At 34.8% G+C, this 19,345-nt stretch overlaps 3 protein-coding genes across 4 annotated transcripts; all 3 read left to right on the plus strand.

Annotated features, from left to right (window-relative positions):
• The first annotated feature begins 513 nt into the window (after positions 1–513).
• Positions 514–15,343, plus strand: LOC107612827 (glycoside hydrolase family 2 protein). Of its 2 annotated transcripts, XM_016314580.3 has the most exons (17): positions 514–889; positions 1,801–2,040; positions 2,904–3,050; positions 3,433–3,511; positions 3,883–4,066; positions 4,616–4,681; positions 6,475–6,714; positions 7,108–7,314; positions 7,703–8,006; positions 8,408–8,567; positions 8,705–8,813; positions 9,391–9,526; positions 9,635–9,690; positions 9,768–10,067; positions 10,181–10,303; positions 12,740–13,405; positions 15,005–15,343. In XM_016314580.3, exons 1-17 carry the CDS (start codon positions 742–744, stop codon positions 15,176–15,178), a joined length of 3,339 nt encoding a protein of 1,112 aa, XP_016170066.1. In that variant the 5' UTR covers positions 514–741; the 3' UTR covers positions 15,179–15,343. The 2 variants fall into 2 exon arrangements, with proteins under 2 accessions (XP_016170066.1, XP_016170067.1); XM_016314581.3 differs by lacking the exon at positions 1,801–2,040 and having other exon boundaries at positions 540–889.
• Positions 15,344–16,691: 1,348 nt separating this feature from the next.
• Positions 16,692–18,518, plus strand: LOC107611196 (uncharacterized). The gene has a single exon (XM_016313151.1). The coding sequence runs from the start codon at positions 16,692–16,694 to the stop codon at positions 18,516–18,518; it is 1,827 nt and encodes a 608-aa protein (XP_016168637.1).
• Positions 18,519–18,847: 329 nt separating this feature from the next.
• On the plus strand, positions 18,848–19,345 carry LOC107611195 (uncharacterized). The gene has a single exon (XM_016313150.1). The coding sequence runs from the start codon at positions 18,848–18,850 to the stop codon at positions 19,343–19,345; it is 498 nt and encodes a 165-aa protein (XP_016168636.1).

Genomic DNA, 19,345 nt, shown 5'->3' on the forward strand with positions numbered 1-19,345 from the left:
CTCGAACTGCTCTGGAAGCATTCCCCCTGGTCTATCATCAGATGTGAATTATTTGCTTCTTGGAGGGGGCTGGTTTTAGCCTGAAATTGCGACTTGAGGGATATTATATGTTAAACGGATTGCCTTGACATTTTGCCCATCATGCATGAGCTTACAAGTCTGAAGTAACAAATTTGGTTCACAAGATTCAGGAGCTTTTATCTCGTCCTTGGTTTGTTCATGTTGAGTGGGTGTCCCGAAAAACAAATAGAGCTGCGAATTGGATGGCTAGATATGGTGCCAAGAGTAACTTTCATGTTATTTGGTCTGAGTCTTGTGTTGATCTCCAGCAAATCATCCGCTCGGATATATGATAGTGTTTGCTTTGTTTCTTTCCATGTTTAGACACAAAAAAATTATTTTTATGATATTTATTTATAATTGATTTATTATTTTATTTTAAAACGATTCTCAACTATCGATTAAACCAATTAGACTAATAAATCAATAAATCAGTGGCTAGAGGGATTTGATGAGTAGTCCGATTTTGGGAGCCTTGCCACTGACTAGTAACTACCATCTTTGTTTTCCCCCAATATCATAAAAATACTCCCTCGGTCCCTCCGCTACACCATTGCATCGAGTCATTGACCCCTTTTCTTTTCCATTATTATTTATTTATTTATAATATAATTCACTCTCACTACTCAGTGTGTGTTCTCTCTCTCTCGCGCTCTCTCTCTCTCTCTGTGTATGTAGGTGATGGCTGCTTCTTCATCTTCTAAGTCTCTGGTGGGGCCTCTTGCGCTTGTCTCAGAGAATGGTTGCAGAGTTTGGGAGGATCCTTCGTTCATCAAGTGGAGGAAAAGGGATGCACATGTCACGTTGCGTTCTCATGAATCTGTTGAAGGTGTCACACGATCCCGCAATTATTTACCTTCATCACTTATTATTTTTTCTTGGATAATTGATGATGATTGGCATGCTTTCTTCTTGAGTTTATTTATTTATATTTTAATTTATGGGATTCAAATGCATTTTGCTGAAATGCAATTCGTCGACCTGGGTTTGGATTCGTTTGATGCAAATTTGTTCCTTTCTAAATTTGTAAGCATCATTTGTGATTGGAAATTATCCTTTGGACTTTCTTTTTAAAAATAATTTTTTAAATAATTATCTAGGGAAAATTTCATGGGCAATTTTCGTATTTTTGTATTTAGGGAGATTTGGTGTGCTATTATTTCTGCAAAACTATCAATTGATTGAAATTAAGTTATAATATGATATAGTGAAGTCTGCATGTATATTGTATACAGATAATATTGTCCAATTATAAGTATTTGATGGAATCTGAATTAATATGAATGTATTTAGATTCATTTCACTGCTACATGAACTTGTCTTTAGGATCAGAAAAGTTTATGCGATTTCTGAGTTTTGAAGAATGGTTCCTGGTGCCTACAGGATATGGCTAAATCAATGATTGTGGTTTTTGAAGTTTGAACTAGTTGGTCTCCCTTGTACATATGTTTTCAAAAAATTCCCGCTACGTCTATGCCCTTTATAATAAACACGTTTTGACACCAGTATTTTCTTAATAACCAAACATACATTCTCTTTATTTTCTTAATTAAAAAATAATTTAAATACACAATTAATTCAATAACAACTGGATTTTTATATGGGTGTCAAGAGTGTTTGGTGTATGAATAGTGTTTTTCTTTTCAAAATAAACATGTGAACTTTACATTGTGTTTGTGGTAAGCTTTGCAATATGCACTTCTTATTTATGTTGGACAACCTGAATTTTGTGATGAGTAGAATCTCTTAGATATTGGTATAAACGCAACAAAGTGGATTTTCTGGCATCAAAATTTGCTGTTTGGAATGATGATGCTATTCAAGGATCTCTTGATTGTGCCGCATTTTGGGTAAAAGATTTACCCTTTGTCAAGTCCTTGTCTGGATATTGGAAGTTTTTCTTAGCTAACAATCCGGACAATGTCCCTAATGAATTTTATGGAAATGAATTCCAAGATTCAGAGTGGAAAACTTTACCTGGTAAGTTTATCTTAATTTTGAGTATGCCATATGTTTTAAAAAATTTATTTTGCTTCTAGAGCTTTACTTTCTTTAAGTCTCCTAGTTTTGAAGCATGTCCTTTATGATTTGATATTTGAAAATGAATACTTTTAAGGAAAATTAGTATGAAATACTTTTGGAAATGACAACTTTGTCTTTGTTTTAGAACAAGAGTTTCATTTTGATGCATTGACAATATAATTTTTTACAATGTCATCCAACCAAATTAGATGATTGATTCAAGTAGTATATATGAAACCTTTTTACACTAACAATGCATACTGTTAAATCCTTATAACAATCATGAACTATATATGCCATTGTTACATAATTTTTGCCTGACTTTTTGTTGTTTATTGGTTGAGGGACTAAAATTAGTATTCCTAATCCTCTCTGTTCAAACTTTCCTTTTCTCTGTTGCAGCTTCAGTTTGTTAACAAATGAATTATTAATAAATGAATTATTATTTAATATCATATTAGTTTGTTATAGTTTTATATTGGAAAGTTTGTTATATTTGTCATGATTATATCAACTGGATGGTGCTTCACATAATGGGTTCCCTTTGTGTATTTTGATACATTCAGTAGGCTCCTAGGTCATACTTTGAAATTGTTGCTAGTTATACTGTTCGGTTTTTATAGACAATTTTGTGCGTGGTTAATGAATGTAATCAACTTGGGGGAGATCTCACCTTTTTTATTTGTTAATATTTATGTTACCATTCATATAATTTTTTCTAAATCCATTTTTGTTAATTGACTTATCAATTGTCGTTTTTGCCATTTACTGTATTCACAAGTGCTGATATTGTCTATGTCTAAATTTCCAAACTTTGGCAGTTCCTTCGAATTGGCAGTTGCATGGATTTGACCGCCCGATTTATACAAACGTAACATATCCATTTCCACTAAATCCTCCTTTTGTTCCTATGGAAAATCCAACTGGCTGCTACAGAATAAACTTCCACATTCCCAAAGAATGGGAGGGTATGTCTATCTTTTGTTAACCAGTCTACAGTATAGAGGAATCTTGTGTTGTTTTTCTCTCTCTATTTCCATTCACTTCTAACTGTTGTTATTTATAACTATGATGCATTGCGCTTTACCTGCAATTTATGATGTATTATAAAGTACAAGTCACATGTGTCCATTGATACACCATTAAATGAAAAGGTTATTTAATAGTATAAGAATTGCTTAAAGTTACACCGTTATAATTTAACACACACACACACACATTGCAACAGTGAAGTAGATTTGTTTTGTTCTTTGTTTCTTTTCAAATCACCTTCTGTCATTCCCTCATTTATAAACCATGTTTTAGTTTTAATTTTTTTTTGTGCGTACCAACCATTAATTTATTTCATAGGTAGAAGAATTTTGCTCCATTTTGAAGCAGTTGATTCTGCATTTTGTGCTTGGATAAATGGGCATCCTATTGGATATAGGTATCTCTCCCTCTCCCTCTCCTTCTTCATCATTCCATCTCTTCCTCCCTCCATGTGGCTTCTGGAAGTTCCAGGTTCTGGAGGTGGATGTATACATTATGGATCGGTATGTTGCTGTGTTAACACTGATGCCATATGACAAGGAGGCATTTTGTGAAATTGATGATAAGTTGATAACTTTTTTCTCCAGTAATGAAAAATATTATCACGTGTTCATATCTTGCTCCAAATATAGCAGTGGAAAACACCAACCTAAATTGGAAAGGCATACATATTTATCTTATAGTCCAAATTGCATTAAATGCCTTAGCTTTTAAATTAACTAACTCTTGGTCTCATTGACAGAAATTTTGATTATTTTGCAAGGACAGCCAAGATAGCAGGGTACCTGCAGAGTTTGAAATCACTGATTTTTGTCATCCATTTGGTTCAGACCATATGAATGTTCTAGCTGTTCAAGTGTTTAGATGGAGTGACGGCTCTTACCTTGAAGATCAAGACCACTGGAGGTTATCTGGCATACACCGTGATGTACTTCTTCTAGCCAAGCCAAAGGTTTGTTTTCTCTAAATTGCTTGTCTCCTACTTATGCTGTCTCATTTGGTAGATGCTTTTGTGGGTAAAATTCTAATAATGCAGATTCTAGAAAGATGAAACATAAGTCAGCACTATATGCATATGATATCAAAATGCAATGTTGAAGTTATTTTAATCACCAGTGTTACAAGTTTATGAAATCTCTAGTAGAATACATTAAGCATCTTGTGTCTACCTGGTATGAGGGACGTGGAATATTTAGAGGTATATGTCTCTTTGATATGCAGAGAGATTTGAGAGCTTTGCTTTTTTAAATTTTTATGTATTCCAAATGTGCATTAATGCAATTTCTTCTTCATCCAAAAGGTTAAAGTTGGATTAGGTCCTTAAGGCACCTCAATTATGATTTAGGCGTCCTAGAAAAATCCAAGTTTTAGAATAATATGGATTTATATTTTATAAATTTATTATTGTTTTTAATATAAGTCGAATCTACTGTTTGATGAGTTCATCCAACACCCTTCCTTCGTCTTGCTTGACGCTAATATCTAATAATGTGTGACATAGGTGTTTATAATGGATTATTTTTTCAAAACAAACATTGCCGAGGACTTTTCATCTGCAGATATATTGGTAAGCATAATATCTTGTGAATAATATTTTTCATGTTACAAATGTACATCATGTTTGAAAATAATCTTATATGTGGAAGATTTTACCTTATTCCAATTACTTTTAAGTCTTTCTTTCTTTTTATTTTTTATTTTTTTATATTTTGGGTACAAGTTGAATGCGAATACCATAATTTATTTCAATACGAAACTTGTGATGGTTTATTTTCACAAAATACATTTAATCTTTGTTGCCCTTATTCTACATGATTGTACACTTATTTCGTCATTTTCTTTTTCTTGAAAATCTATATATTATTATTATAATATATCAAAAAGAGACCAAAGTAATATTATAGTGTGCTAATAACATCTTAAGTTCTTAAGGTATTTATAAATTGTCAACACTAGACTTAGTTTGTAATAACTTAGAGAAAAACATGTATCTATACAGCCACATTTGTTATGATATTATAGAGAATATCATCTATGTAACCAATCTAAGATTAAGCTCGTTTAGTTTGTAATAACATAGAAAAAATAAATCTATCAACATAGCCACATTTATAATACATAGAGAATAACATCTATTAAACTAATTCAGTATCAATTTCATAATCTTTCACATTAAGTTCTCCAATTATAAAAAAAAAATTATATTATAGAGGATGCTAATTCATATCAATAATTTAAATTCGAATATTGCATGTCTTATTTGTTGAGCAAACTTCATTTATGAAAATTATATAAAAGAAGAGACTAAAGTAATACTATAATGAGTTAATGACACCTATGTTCTTAAGTTTTCTATAGATATGACATGCTATCACTAAACTTATTTTGTAACAACATAAAAAATAACATCTTTCTACATAGTGACCGTTATAATATCATATCGAATAGCATCTATATAACCAACTTAACTGTTCTAACATTAATCTCATAAGTTCTCCGATTATGTAAAATTTTATATTGTATAAAGGATGTTAGTTTATATCAAGGGCATAATTGTAATAGTTTTAATTCTAGTTAGTCCATATACCTGACACTTTGCAATATATCGTCATACATACGAGAAAGTTAGCCATATCATTGTTCAAATGAGCAAAATATCATACTCATTTAGAATATTTTGTTAATGACAATGAAATTTGAATACCAATTATATTGATAAGTGTTAAGGCTGAAAATGCTATGTAAATACTGAGAATTTTTTTGCATTTTAGATAAGTAGAATTAAAAAAGAAAAAGGCAAAATTCATTTATTTTTTTTATCTTTTATTATTTGAGTATATATATATATATATGGTTCCCCTCTATTAAAACTATCAGAGTTCAAGTAAGTTCATATATTTGTGAATTATTTCTAGGTCAATATTTGGAAAAGAAAAAAAACATGGGTCAAACATGTTATACTCTAGGCTTATATAAAATATATAAAAATATTTGTATATAATGCATCATTTACTAATATATTTTTAAAATTAGACTAAATAATTCTATTGAAAAAAGTTTGATTAAATAATTTTAAATTACTTAATTTTTAGCAAAAAGAGTGTTCTAATTTGTATTCTGGTTTAAATCTAGTTGATGATAATTCTTGGGCCAAAGGTAGAGGTTAGCTAAAGTTTCTGCCAAAGTTCAAATACAGATTTGTAATATCATAGGCCAGGTCTGCCTGGGTTCATGGTTCACTTTGATTGCCACTAACCACTATTGTGTTTAAATTGATGTTGTAATTTTTTTATTATTTTATATATTCATGTTTGTATTTGGGGCATCATATTTTATTAATATCTCTTACCTATGATCCAGGTAGAAGTTAAAGTAGATAATTCCTTAGAGACATCCAAGGATAATCTCCTAACAAACTACAGCATTGAAGCTGCATTGTATGATTCTGGAAGCTGGTATACCAGTAATGGGAATCCTGATCTCCTCTCATCTAATGTAGTGGACTTAAAATTTCAACCATCAAGTGCACCAACATTAGGTTTCCATGGTTACGTGTTTGGTGGGAAATTGCAAGCACCAAAGCTTTGGTCTGCAGAGCATGTGAGTAATTTCAATCACTTTCTACATGTTTAGACCGAACTCTTCTTATTGAGACATGAACCAATGATTTTAATCTGAAGATCTGAGCATTCATGTCTTAAACGATCACTGATTCTGTAAAAGTTTTGTGCTTTGATCTCAATTCAGTATTGAGCTAAAGATTTGGTATTTTCAAATTCTTTCATTTCATACTTACTCTATGGCTGTTATCTGCAGATATGCTCAAAGTTTATTGTTTCTCACATTCTTCCCTCTCATTGTTTCCCAATCAGTACATTTTTGTTTACCTTATCATCCCCATATGGTTTTTGAATACAGCTCTGTACCTTTTTCTGCGAACTTTGAAGACTTTTGTCCTCATTTGACATCTTATATTATTTGAATTTATCTCAGCCATACCTCTATACCTTAGTTGTCGTCCTCAAAGATAAAACTGGAAATACTGTTGATTGCGAGTCATGTCCAGTGGGCTTTAGGAAAGTATCTACAGCCTACAAACAATTGCTTGTCAATGGAAAAGCTGTCGTAATAAGAGGTGTGAACAGGCATGAACATCATCCACGAGTGGGAAAGGCAAATATAGAATCCTGCATGATCAAGGTAATGTTTGTCAATTTATCCTCTCATATAGTAATTAAGAGAAAACAATATAATTAAGCTCTCCTGATCTTTCAAAAAGTGCAATGACACCCTAAAGTTATCAAATGGCGAAGAGACGCCCTTTCGTGAACTTTTCTTAAGGGGGTAATTTTGTCAATAAGATATCACGTGAAGGGGTAATTTCGAAGAAAATTTAGCAAATCTTTTTGCACCATTTGATAATTCCAAAGCGTTCATTGCACACTATGAACGTTTAAGGGAGATGTCACAAGACCCAATGTTTAAGGGGTTAATTGCATTTTTCCCTTTAATTAATTTGGTGGTTAGTTTTTACCTTTATTATGGGAACTTTTCATACACTGATTACCACTTTGCTAGTTTGCTACAGGATTTGGTTTTGATGAAACAAAATAATATTAATGCTGTTAGGAATAGCCACTATCCTCAACATCCACGCTGGTATGAACTATGTGATCTGTTCGGCATGTACATGATAGATGAAGCCAACATTGAGACTCATGGTTTTGATTATTGTACACATTTCAAGCATCCTACTTTGGAACCGATTTGGGCAGCTGCAATGCTGGATCGAGTGATCAGCATGGTCGAGAGAGATAAAAACCACGCATGCATTATTTCTTGGTCTTTAGGGAATGAATCTGGATTTGGGCCAAATCATTTTTCTTTAGCTGGTACCACACTTACAGCTCGATTTTGTGCATAACTGTATCAACTTATTACTTTATCCTGCCAGTTAATTTTTGGAAAATTTGCTTAGTAAATTTATCTTGTACCCTGCGAATAAATTGCTTCCGAAAAATTGCGTTCTCTTTTTCAGAGCTTATTAATAACCATTTTAAGCATATGCAAGGCAAGTCGCTTACTGTAGTTAAACATTCACATGTTGGTAGGAAAAATCAACAATTATTCGCCGAGAATAACTTTGAAAAGAATAAGTAGGACAGCATTATTAAATGCATCTTATTTGGCTTTATTACCTTTTGAATTGTCATAAGGGAGTTAATTCTTTCAAATGATACAATAGGTTTATTTTTTAATTTTTATCTCCATTCAATGATGAGATATTCGTCAGGTTGGATTCGTGGAAGAGACCCATCGCGGGTAGTGCATTACGAAGGTGGTGGATCTAGAACTCCTTGCACAGATATTGTGTGCCCCATGTATATGCGTGTTTGGGACATGCTGAAAATTGCAAATGATCCAAATGAATCACGACCTCTCATTCTTTGCGAGTATGCATTATCATCATCATCATAATCATTATTACTTATTTATTTTTGACATTTCTATATTTGGATATTGGGATTTGTATCAACAATGCAGTGTTGATATTTACTTTCCATTTTTCCTTTTGATGCCCAAATGCCAGGTATTCACATGCAATGGGTAACAGCAATGGGAATCTACATATATATTGGGAAGCAATTGACAACACATTTGGACTTCAAGGAGGCTTTATTTGGGATTGGGTTGATCAGGTGAGCGGTCCATCAAGATTTGATTTGATTCTGTTACTGAATAAGGTGTATGTTAGGAGGGAATATAGAGGGTGAGTGGCTTTCATGCGCTAGTTCCCAGCTAACTTTGAATACTGAGAAACAAATACTCATTAATATTGAGCCATCTTTGTCAAGGGTCTCTTTATTCTTGAAGTTCATGATCAAGGTCCACCTACTATGATTTTTTGCCTGTATGATAATCTCTTGTTAATCTTTATGTGGACCAAGTTATGTGGCCTTATGTGATTAGGCATGCTTATGAAGTGGGCTCATTGCCTGTACTCATTGAGTTCAGTTATGATCATCAGCTTTTTTGGGAGTGATTATACTTATCCAAGGAACAAAAAACCCTGCAACTTCTATTTTCCTCTATTGATTGACCTCTTGAAATTAGATTCAATCTTCATTTCCTTGTTTCCTACCTTTTACCCTGGATTTTCAATTTGGATGTTTGTTAATATCAGTTCTGGTATATTGTCTTCATGACATCGTAGGAGTGTCTACAGATTATTATGATGAAGTCTTTTGATTAGTAGGTTTGGTACTTTGCATGTAGGCCCTGATAAAAATTGATGAAAGTGGCAGACAGAGATGGGCGTATGGAGGTGAATTTGGGGATGTTCCTAATGACTCAAATTTTTGTTTGAATGGCCTCACATTTCCTGATCGAACTGCTCATCCTGTTTTACAAGGTAAACTGACATCATAGTTTTACTTTTGTATGCACCATTGTTGAGCTGGGTGCATCCTCCATTTGTTTAGTCTCTTTAGAAAGGTAGTCATGGTTTTTCTTCTTTCAGAAGTCAAGTATCTATACCAACCAATCAAGGTGGCTTTGCATGAAGGGAAAATTGAGGTACACATATTACGTTGTGGTTTTTGTATTTGATTGATCAAATCTGTGCTTGCTTATTTATATATATAATTTTGCAGATTAAAAATGGGCATTTTTTTCAAACAACAGAAGGACTGGAGTTTAGTTGGTATGCTTCTGCAGATGGGTGTAACCTCGGATCTGGAAGTTTAAGTCTTGAACCAATTAAGCCCCAAAGTAGTTATACCATCGATTGGCAATCAGGTCCATGGTATTCTTTGTGGACTTCGTCGTCATCCGAAGAAATGTTCCTCACTATAACTGCAAAGCTTTTGAGTTCTACACGCTGGGTTGAAGCTGGTCATATTGTTTCATCCTCACAAGTTCAACTGCCCACAAAGAGAGGCTTCGTTCCTCATGTAATCATTTTAACAAATGATATATCGCTATGAATGGATCTTGGTGTTTGGATGTCATTTACTGCAGTAACTGAATTTTAAATTTTCTGTGTCATGCATGATTATTGTTCCAGGCTATCAATGTTAGTGGTGGCACCTTGGTGGCTGAAACTCTGGGTGATAAAATTAAAGTTAACCAGCAAGATATTTGGGACATAACATTGAGCACTAAAACAGGAACGGTTGAAAGCTGGAAGGTAACTTTTTTAATTTGGCTATTATGTGTGGAATCTCAAATTGCACGATATCTTAATTTATTTATTTGAGTATATTAAGAAAACTTCTATAATCTTTATAATTACTGTAATCCATATTTATGATATAAGTTATTAATATAAATTTGTTATATTAAAATTAATATTCAGGAAGATTTCTCAAAAAAAAAAAAAAGCGGATTATTTGGTTAACCTTTGAGAAATAGTTTTCTTTTTATATTAATGTAAGGGAAACATAATCAATTTGTTTAGATTTTAGAAACCAGGCGGATAGGAGGAGTTATTGGAATTGGAAAAGTTGAATATTTATTTCTCTTTTAAGGGATAGTTTAGATACTTGATTGAGAGTTATTTGGAGCAACATAGTCTTAAAACCTGGTTTTAAAGATTGAAAGTATTCTTGCTGATTAAGATATCTCTATTCTCTATTATTTTGTTCATCTAAAGTGTGTGTGTTACAATGAGGGAACTTTTGCATTGTTGTGTTAAATCCTTCCCACAATAACAACGAACAAAATATCTATCTATCTATGTATCTATCTATCTATTTTTATTATATAGAAATTGATACCAACTTCTTTTACATTAAGTTTAGGCCATGTTTTCTCCTCTAATAATTGCCATGTCAGCATTTTGATTACTTGGCAAAAATTAAAAGAAAAAAAATACTTATCTATTATTATTCAACTAAAACATAAAGTACTAATTAAATACAATAAGCATATATTAAAAGTGCCATAATAATAATAATTAAAAAATTTTCAGTTATAAATATTGAAATTCTACAACTTATACATGTTAAGACTCTTATTATTACATTAGTTGGTCTACTTATACATGCTATATAAGGCTCTTGCTACTTTTTATTTCTTAATCTCTCGTACCAATTGACGAAAACTCCTCCAAGTAAGTTTAAATTTGGCACATTTCTTTACTAAATACATTCAAATATATCATGATTATAAAATTAATTCATAATTTTATTACATTTCTGGTATTTTTCATTCTCTTTCATTTTTCCTAACCCAAGTAAGTTCAAATTTGGCACATCTTTTTATTAGGTATATTCAAATATATATGATTGATTATAAAGTTAATTTATAATTTTATATTATATTTTTGGTATTTCTCATCTCATTCATTTTTTCCTATTTTTTTTTCTTTAATTATTTGCAAACCTAAGAATAGTATATAAGAAGACAAAGTATGACAACTAAAAAAAATGTGAAAATAGAAGCAACAAATGAAGATTTAGTTTTGTACAACTCTAATATAAAAAGGCCTATGCCTTTTTTAAAATTAAATGAATTCAAATTCTTAAAATAATAAATTATATTTCAATTTGTATTTTACATTTTAGTTGAATAATTATATGGAATTATATACAAATTATCAAATAAATGTTTTGCAAAATATTTTTAATATAAAACAATTCAAATTTAACATTAGTTTACATATTATCTAATCAACTTTTAAATAATATAACACTTATTAGAATATACTATATACTATAATTAATTTATCTCTCTGCGCATCGCACGGGTCTCACTCTAGTAGAATAGAGAAAGGGATGAAGGTAGAAAGAGCTAGAACAGAAGAGAAGAGAGAAATAGAATAGAATAAAATAGAAATATGGGAATGTTGCAGCCAAGGATATCAGTGTGATATTCCTGGGTCTAAGAGTATATTCAAGTGTGATGTATGAGTAATATGTGTAAAGTATAACTTGGCTTTCAAGAGGCCAAGACTCTTACTAATTCTATCCACTACTTTCCTCAATACAAATGCATTTCCCTTTTTCTATTTATATCACTCATTCCTTCTAACAGATTCCCTAAAAGCTCGGTCCCCACTCCCTCAATTAGTTATTTTTCTTCCTGCTATGATATGTAAATTCCAGAGGAAGGATACTCCCTTTCTGCCCTTCCACTACTCTGCTGTTTGGGTTTCTAACAATGTTCCACCTTAATTAATTTGCTAGACTTTGGGACATTGCTTTTCCCAAAAATTTGCTTTTGTATTGGGATATGATCTAAAGGTTGTTTACAGTTTCTCTAGTTTTCAAAGAGATTGAGAATGAAATGACCTCTTGCATTTCAGGTGTCTTTGTTCATATGGTTTTCATATTCTGTGACATTTTTGTTTTAGTTTTGGTATGATCTTGATGTTAAGTTGTAATTAGTAATTGCCCCTAGTGCACTTTGTTTTGTTCTCATTTTTTCTAATAAGATCTTATTTCTAAGCAGTTTTCAATCAGTTATATTTGAAAAGCAAAAATTATCATGTTTCTATTCTTTATCAACGATTTGTAGAAAGTTCATGATGTCTTTGATTTTCAATTTTTGCAGTTTTCTGTTCAGTTATTTTTGTTTCTTTACTAAATATTCATTCTAATATTATGTTGATATATAATGCTAGGTCAAAGGAGTTGATGTTCTCAGTAAAGGTATATATCCATGTTTCTGGAGAGCTCCTACTGATAACGATAAAGGCGGAGGACCAGCTAGTTATTTGTCTAAATGGAAAGATGCTGGAATCGACAGCCTCCACTTTGTTACTGAAAGCTGTTCCCTCCAGAATACAACTAACAGCTCGGTTCAAATATTGGTTGTTTTTCTTGGTGTTTCCAGGCAAGACAAGTCAAAGGTTTTATTCACAACGGATATAAAATATTCAATTCATGCTTCTGGCGATGTCATTGTGGAATGCAGTGTTAAACCAAACCTGGATCTTCCTCCTTTGCCACGTGTGGGAGTAGAATTCAATGTGGAAAAATCGTTTGATCAAGTGACTTGGTATGGCAGAGGGCCATTTGAGTGTTATCCAGATCGAAAGGCTTCTGCACAGGTTGCGATATATGAGTCGAATGTTAGTGACTTGCATGTTCCGTATGTTGTTCCAGGGGAAAGTTCCGGTAGGGCAGATGTTAGATGGGCAACATTCAAAAATAAAAATGGTTTTGGTATATATGCTTCTAGGTATGGTAGCTCTCCACCAATGCAAATGAGTGCAAGCTACTACAGCACTTCGGAGCTTCACCGAGCAATGCACAATGAAGAGCTTATTGCAGGAGATAGCATTGAGGTATTTAATTTCTGTTGGTATTTCAGCAATATTTTGATTCAATTGTAGTTTGCTACATAATTATTTTAGGGCGTGATCGCTAGTTGTGAGGGAATGAAAAGGGAAGACTTTAGAAGGTTGGAAATGTTTTAGGTATTCCACACTAAATGAAAGCTCTTGGTCTTGATGAGCCTGTGAAGAAGCGTGTTCTAAGCCTTCAAAAGAGGCTAAGAAGACACATTTCTTTACATGAAGAGTGCCTCTTCTTTCCGAAGGAGAAGGTGTTAGGGGTTGGGGACTGATGTGTGAGCTCGTGGAAGAGGGAGGAATGTGATGAGAGAGCTTTTGAGAAGTTGGTTTGGCAAGCAGTAAGGATGTGAGAGATGGTGGCGGTTGAAGAGGGAAAGGGCGTGTGGGAGAGTGGTGGATTTAGAACTTGGACGACCAACAAGGTTCGGCACTGGATTGTTGATCAGATAATGATGATTATGATGATGGTGGTTGAGCAGAGGGGAGATTGATGGTGGCAGTGGTGGTTATGATCGTGGGAAAGAGAAGGTGGTGATAGTGGCAGCAGCAGCATCAGTGTTGGTTTTAGTGTAGAGCTATGAAATCCGGACACTTCGCTGAATTGTCGTGTCTGCGTGGGATACGACACTCGTCAATAATCGTCAGACATGTATGTCTATTGTGTCCAACTATGTCTTAATAAAAAATAAAAAATTATTCGCCGGACACACCTAAATACCGTCACGTGTCAGCAACTCCAGTTTTATTCTTAACATGTGTTCTTGAAATGAATTTGAAAATAATATATATTATTTATTAATTATTTTAAATACTTTATATAATTAAAAGAAGACATTAAAAATAGTTAAAAAATATAATATCAATAAAATATCAAAATATAATTGTAATTTATCAAAAAAATACTTTATATATATATATATATATATATATATATATTGTGTTCCTGTGTCTTATAAGATTTTAAAATTCATGTGTCTGTATGTCCCATATCGTGTTCGTGTCAGTGTCTGTGCATCATAGGTGAAGAGAAATAAAATATGAATTAAATTTTGATGTTCTGACAATATACAGAATTTTATATGGGCATTCAACAGGATTAATGTGTTTAAATAACTTTTTTAAGTAATAGCTTTGAAGATTAGTTACTTTTGTTAATATGATAATACGCTATTAGATGTCTGAGTAATTCACTTTTAACAATTTTAACACATTTGACGAATGGAAGGGATAAATGAGTAACTTTTAGCAAATGTTAGGGTAATACTGTGCTATTTCATAGATTACACAGGAAATTGCGCATGGGTCCGGCCTTTACCAAAAATTTATGTATGCTCTCAGAATATATTGGTTTTGTGCTTTAAGAGAATTCGTAACTATTCATTCTTCATTTTTCACTTTTCTTGTCAATTTTTTAATATTGTAAACTAAACTGAGTGGTAGGCTACTGTCATTAAACCAAACAGGTTTCCATTGTCTTTGTATTTCTGTGTTAGAATCTGAACCCAAGAACATCCTCTTTTACCATTTTTTTCTATTTAGTTCTTCTAACTATTCTGTTTATTTATAATTTTATTTTGGTATTATATGCAGATTCATTTTGACCACAAACACATGGGTTTGGGTGGAGATGATAGTTGGTCCCCATGTGTGCACAACCAGTATTTGGTTCCTGCTGTGCCATACTCTTTCTCTCTAAGGCTATCTCCAGTTACTCCTGCTTCTTCTGGTCATGACATCTACAAATCTCAGCTTCAAATCTCTTGATTTCTCTGATATTCGACTAATTTGTCTACGAATGAGTAGGAATAAACTTCAAAGCTCTTGTGATGTGAGAAAGAAACATTAACATGCAATCTCTGTTGGTACCTATTTGAATCTATTTATTTATCTATTATATAAAAAAAAGAAAAACCAAGCTAGTTTTGACAATCACTAGCAAGAGGCCGGTAGGGGTGGCAAAGCCCGTCATTTGGTGGGCTGCCCCATTCCGTCTCGCTTAGTGAGGCGGTCTTAAATTTGTCTCCCGCTCTACTTAATGTAAGCCCGGCAATTCTCTTTTATTATTATTATTATTATTATTATTATTATTATTATTAAATGTAATACAATGTATATATAATTTTACCATCATTTTAATAAATTTATAATTTTTAAAGACAAAAAATTATCACTTCTAAATTCACAAATATTAAAAGCTTTATAATTTTAAATATGTAATAGATATAATTATTAACCAAATTTTTTGAAACAAAATAATAAAACTAACATTGTAAAAAATAAAACAAATATTGTTCAAAATATATAATTAAACCTCTTCAGGTCTCTAATAAATCAAACATAGAATATAATCTAAATTATAACTTAAAATACCTTAAATTACAAAAAAAATGGTGGCCCCTGGGGAAGCCGTCCCGTCTTGTCGAAATCCGCCGAAGTCCGCGAATTAGGTGATGTGGGTTAGGTGGACTTTTTAATTATGGCGGTTTCAAATTTTTAGTTTGGCCCTTCTTTTTTGGCGAGTTACACGGTCGGCTCGTCGAATTTTGCCCTATTTGTCACCTCTACATGCAAGTGAATGACTAAGTTTGTACAATTAATAAGAGGTATAAAAAGAATACGCAGAAAGTTGAATAATGATATGTTTGTCATATACATATATTGAGCTTAGAAAGATAAACACTGATGTAACTAATAATCTTAGATCATGTATTAAGTAAAGGGTTTTTTATTTAAATAAATTATTTGCCCTCCTATTTTACCTGAATCCCCTAAATAATTTTTTTGAACGTGAATCCCCTAAACCATATAATATATAAATCGTCCTAGGCTCGTGTGTTTTAATCAATATATAAATCATTGTACTCCGGGACGATTTATGCATGAATTGCAAAGGTGAATAAGGCATAAATCGTCCCACCCTACTGTGTATTAAAAGTAACACATAAATCGTCTTAGGCTAGTTTGATTTATGCGTTTTACCCTAAAACCCCATACCCTGGCATGATTTACGTGCTTCTCCATAACCCTCAACCCCCTAGCACGATTTACGTGCAAATCCCAAACCCACAAGCCCCTAGGACGATTTATGTGGAAAACTTTATCCCTCAATACCCTAGGACGAGTTATGTGTTACTATGATAAGACACGTTAGTATGGGACGATTTACATGTAAAAACACAATACCAGACACCATGAAACGATTTATGTGCTGGAAGAGCCTATAAATACAGGAGGAACATCATTGTCGAGCCATATTTCAGCTGAGGGTTGCGGGAAGATGGCTGAGAGTGTGTTCTTGTTAGTTCATCATCGGGGAAAGATCGATGAAAACACAAGTGAGGGTGTAAGGTTCAGTAGCAAGAAACAGATTGGAGTGTTCATAAATCCATCAACGAGTTTAGATGATTTACGAAATAGCATACTACAAAAGTTAGGTAAGTGCGGTAAGAAGCTTGTGAAGCAAATGTTCTTCAGGATCCCTATCTCACTCAGGCAAGGTTATGTGAAGTTTGGAAAATATGAGATGCTAGGCGATGACGACATTCGCGTTATATTTCACAGTCAATCAAGATTTTCAGATTTGGGAGCTATGGAGTTGTTCGCGAAAATGGCTGATGTGGAGGGTAGCTCCGGTGGATCTGCTCCAAATCCGCCCACAGTCGGGGTAGATGGTGCTTCAAGTGCCATTCCTATTCGTCACGACGTCACCGCCCACGTTTCATCTCCGTCATTTGCAGCCGATCTGGCAGTTCATGCCGAAGATGGGGATTGCTTGGGTGATGTACGAACCTTCGGGGAGCTTGCAGCGGAAATCAGAGAGGGACCGGTATTGGATGGTGCAACTACGTTCATGGAGGTCAGAGATAGGGATCCAGTTACTGAGGCCATTGGTGATGATGATTCAGATTCGGAACCACCCGTTAGCGGTGATGAATCTGACGATGAGGATGACACAAGACCAGTTGCGAGATCGCAAGGCCAAACAAGTTCTCAGACACAACAGTACCATCCACACTTCTCTACATTGGATCTTGAGGCAATGAATCAACCAGCATTTCCAGGTCAACAAATGTCAAGTATTCACAGAGACGAGCACGGTATGCATGCGGCAGAGGAGTTTGAGGTCGGGCAGCGGTTCCAGAGCAAGGAGGAGGCAGTGTTGATGGTGAAGAATTATAATATCCGCCGTGGTGTTCAGTATAAGGTGTTTAAGTCGGACCAGTTGAAGTATCACGGGAAGTGCGTCCAGTTTGGGAATGGGTGTAATTGGCTGATACGCGTGACTATGCGGCAGCGGAAAGGATACTGGGAAGTCCGGAAGTACAATGGGCCTCACACATGTCTTGCAACCGAGCTGTCCACCAACCACAGGCAGCTTGATTATCATGTGATCTGTGCATCAATTCTATCGCTGGTTAGGGCGGATGCGGCAATCTCGGTGAAAGTACTGCAGAATGTGGTGTCAACGACATATGGATTCAAGCCCAGCTACCAGAAGGTGTGGATGGCTAAGCAGAAGGCGATTGCACAGATTTATGGTGATTGGGAGGAATCTTACAACATAATTCCGAGGTGGATAATCGGGGTTCAGATGTACATGCTGGGCAGTATTGCAGTATTGCGCACTTCACCTGTAAGGTCTGGTAATACGGTTGATGAGTCGAGGGTGTTTTTTCATCGATTGTTTTGGACGTTTTCGCCATACATTGAGGCATTCAAGTATTGTAAGCCACTGATATCCATTGACGGTACCCATCTGTATGGCAAGTACGGCGAAACGTTACTCATGGCGATTGCACAAGATGGAAACTCGAACATACTCCCAGTGGCATTTGGACTTGTCGAAGGTGAGAACACTGAGTCATGGAAGTTCTTCCTTACTCACCTTCGCCAACATGTGACCCCGCAACCCGGCATTCTAGTTATATCTGACCGCCACAATGCAATCAAGGCCACGTTAGTTGCAGAAGACGGTGGGTGGCTCCCACCGGCAGCCTATCGTGCATATTGTGCTAGGCACATAGCTGCTAATTTTGCGCTTAACTTTAAATCCAAGGATGCACGGAAGATTCTGGTGAACGCAGCCTACGCAAAGTCTGAATAGGAGCATCAATATTGCATGGAGATATTGAGGTCCGAAGACCCGGCTATGGTTGAGTGGTGTAACTGGATTGGGTTAGGGTTATGGACCCAATATCGGGATGGTGGGCGCCAGTACGGTCACATGACAACCAACATATCTGAGTGTATCAATGCCGTCTTGAAGGGTAGATGGAACTTACCGGTGGGGTCACTTGTGAAGTCAACATATGGGCGATTGGCTGAGCTCTTTGTTAGAAAAGGAAAGGAAGCGGAGATGCAACTCGGGGCAAGGCAGGAATTTCGCAGATGCTTATGAGGGCGATTGAGAAGAACCAACAGGCCTCCAGAAACATGCGGGTTGAGCTATACGATAGAAGGAACACAGAGTTTGTTGTGGACGAGATTGCTCCGACGGGAGGGAGAATCGCTCTGACTGCATGTAGGGTATCGCTTTCGGCCAGGACATGTGACTATGGCTATTTTCAGGCCCTCCATTACCCATGTCGTCATGTGCTTGCAGCTTGTTCGTATTTCAGACTAGATTGGAGGATTTACGTGGATGACGTGTATCGCTTGACAACCATCTTCAATGTTTATAAGATAGGTTTCTCCCCTCCGATGGCAGACGACTTGCTTCCCTTGTACGAGGGTCCTCAAGTTATCCCAGACCCCGGCATGATGCGAGCGACCGTGGGTCGTCCTAGGACTACACGGATAAGAAACAGTATGGATGAGCCCAAACCGGACAGGACGAAGAGATGTGGTATGTGTAGGGTTCCAGGTCATACTAGAAGACAGTGTCCCCTTCGCGCATGTGCATCCGGTCCTCATGAAGGGACTAATGCATAG

This window comes from Arachis ipaensis, chromosome B8 (genome assembly GCF_059453495.1).
Source record: "Arachis ipaensis isolate K30076 ecotype BB chromosome B8, ASM5945349v1, whole genome shotgun sequence".
NCBI classification, from domain to species: Eukaryota; Viridiplantae; Streptophyta; class Magnoliopsida; order Fabales; family Fabaceae; genus Arachis; species Arachis ipaensis.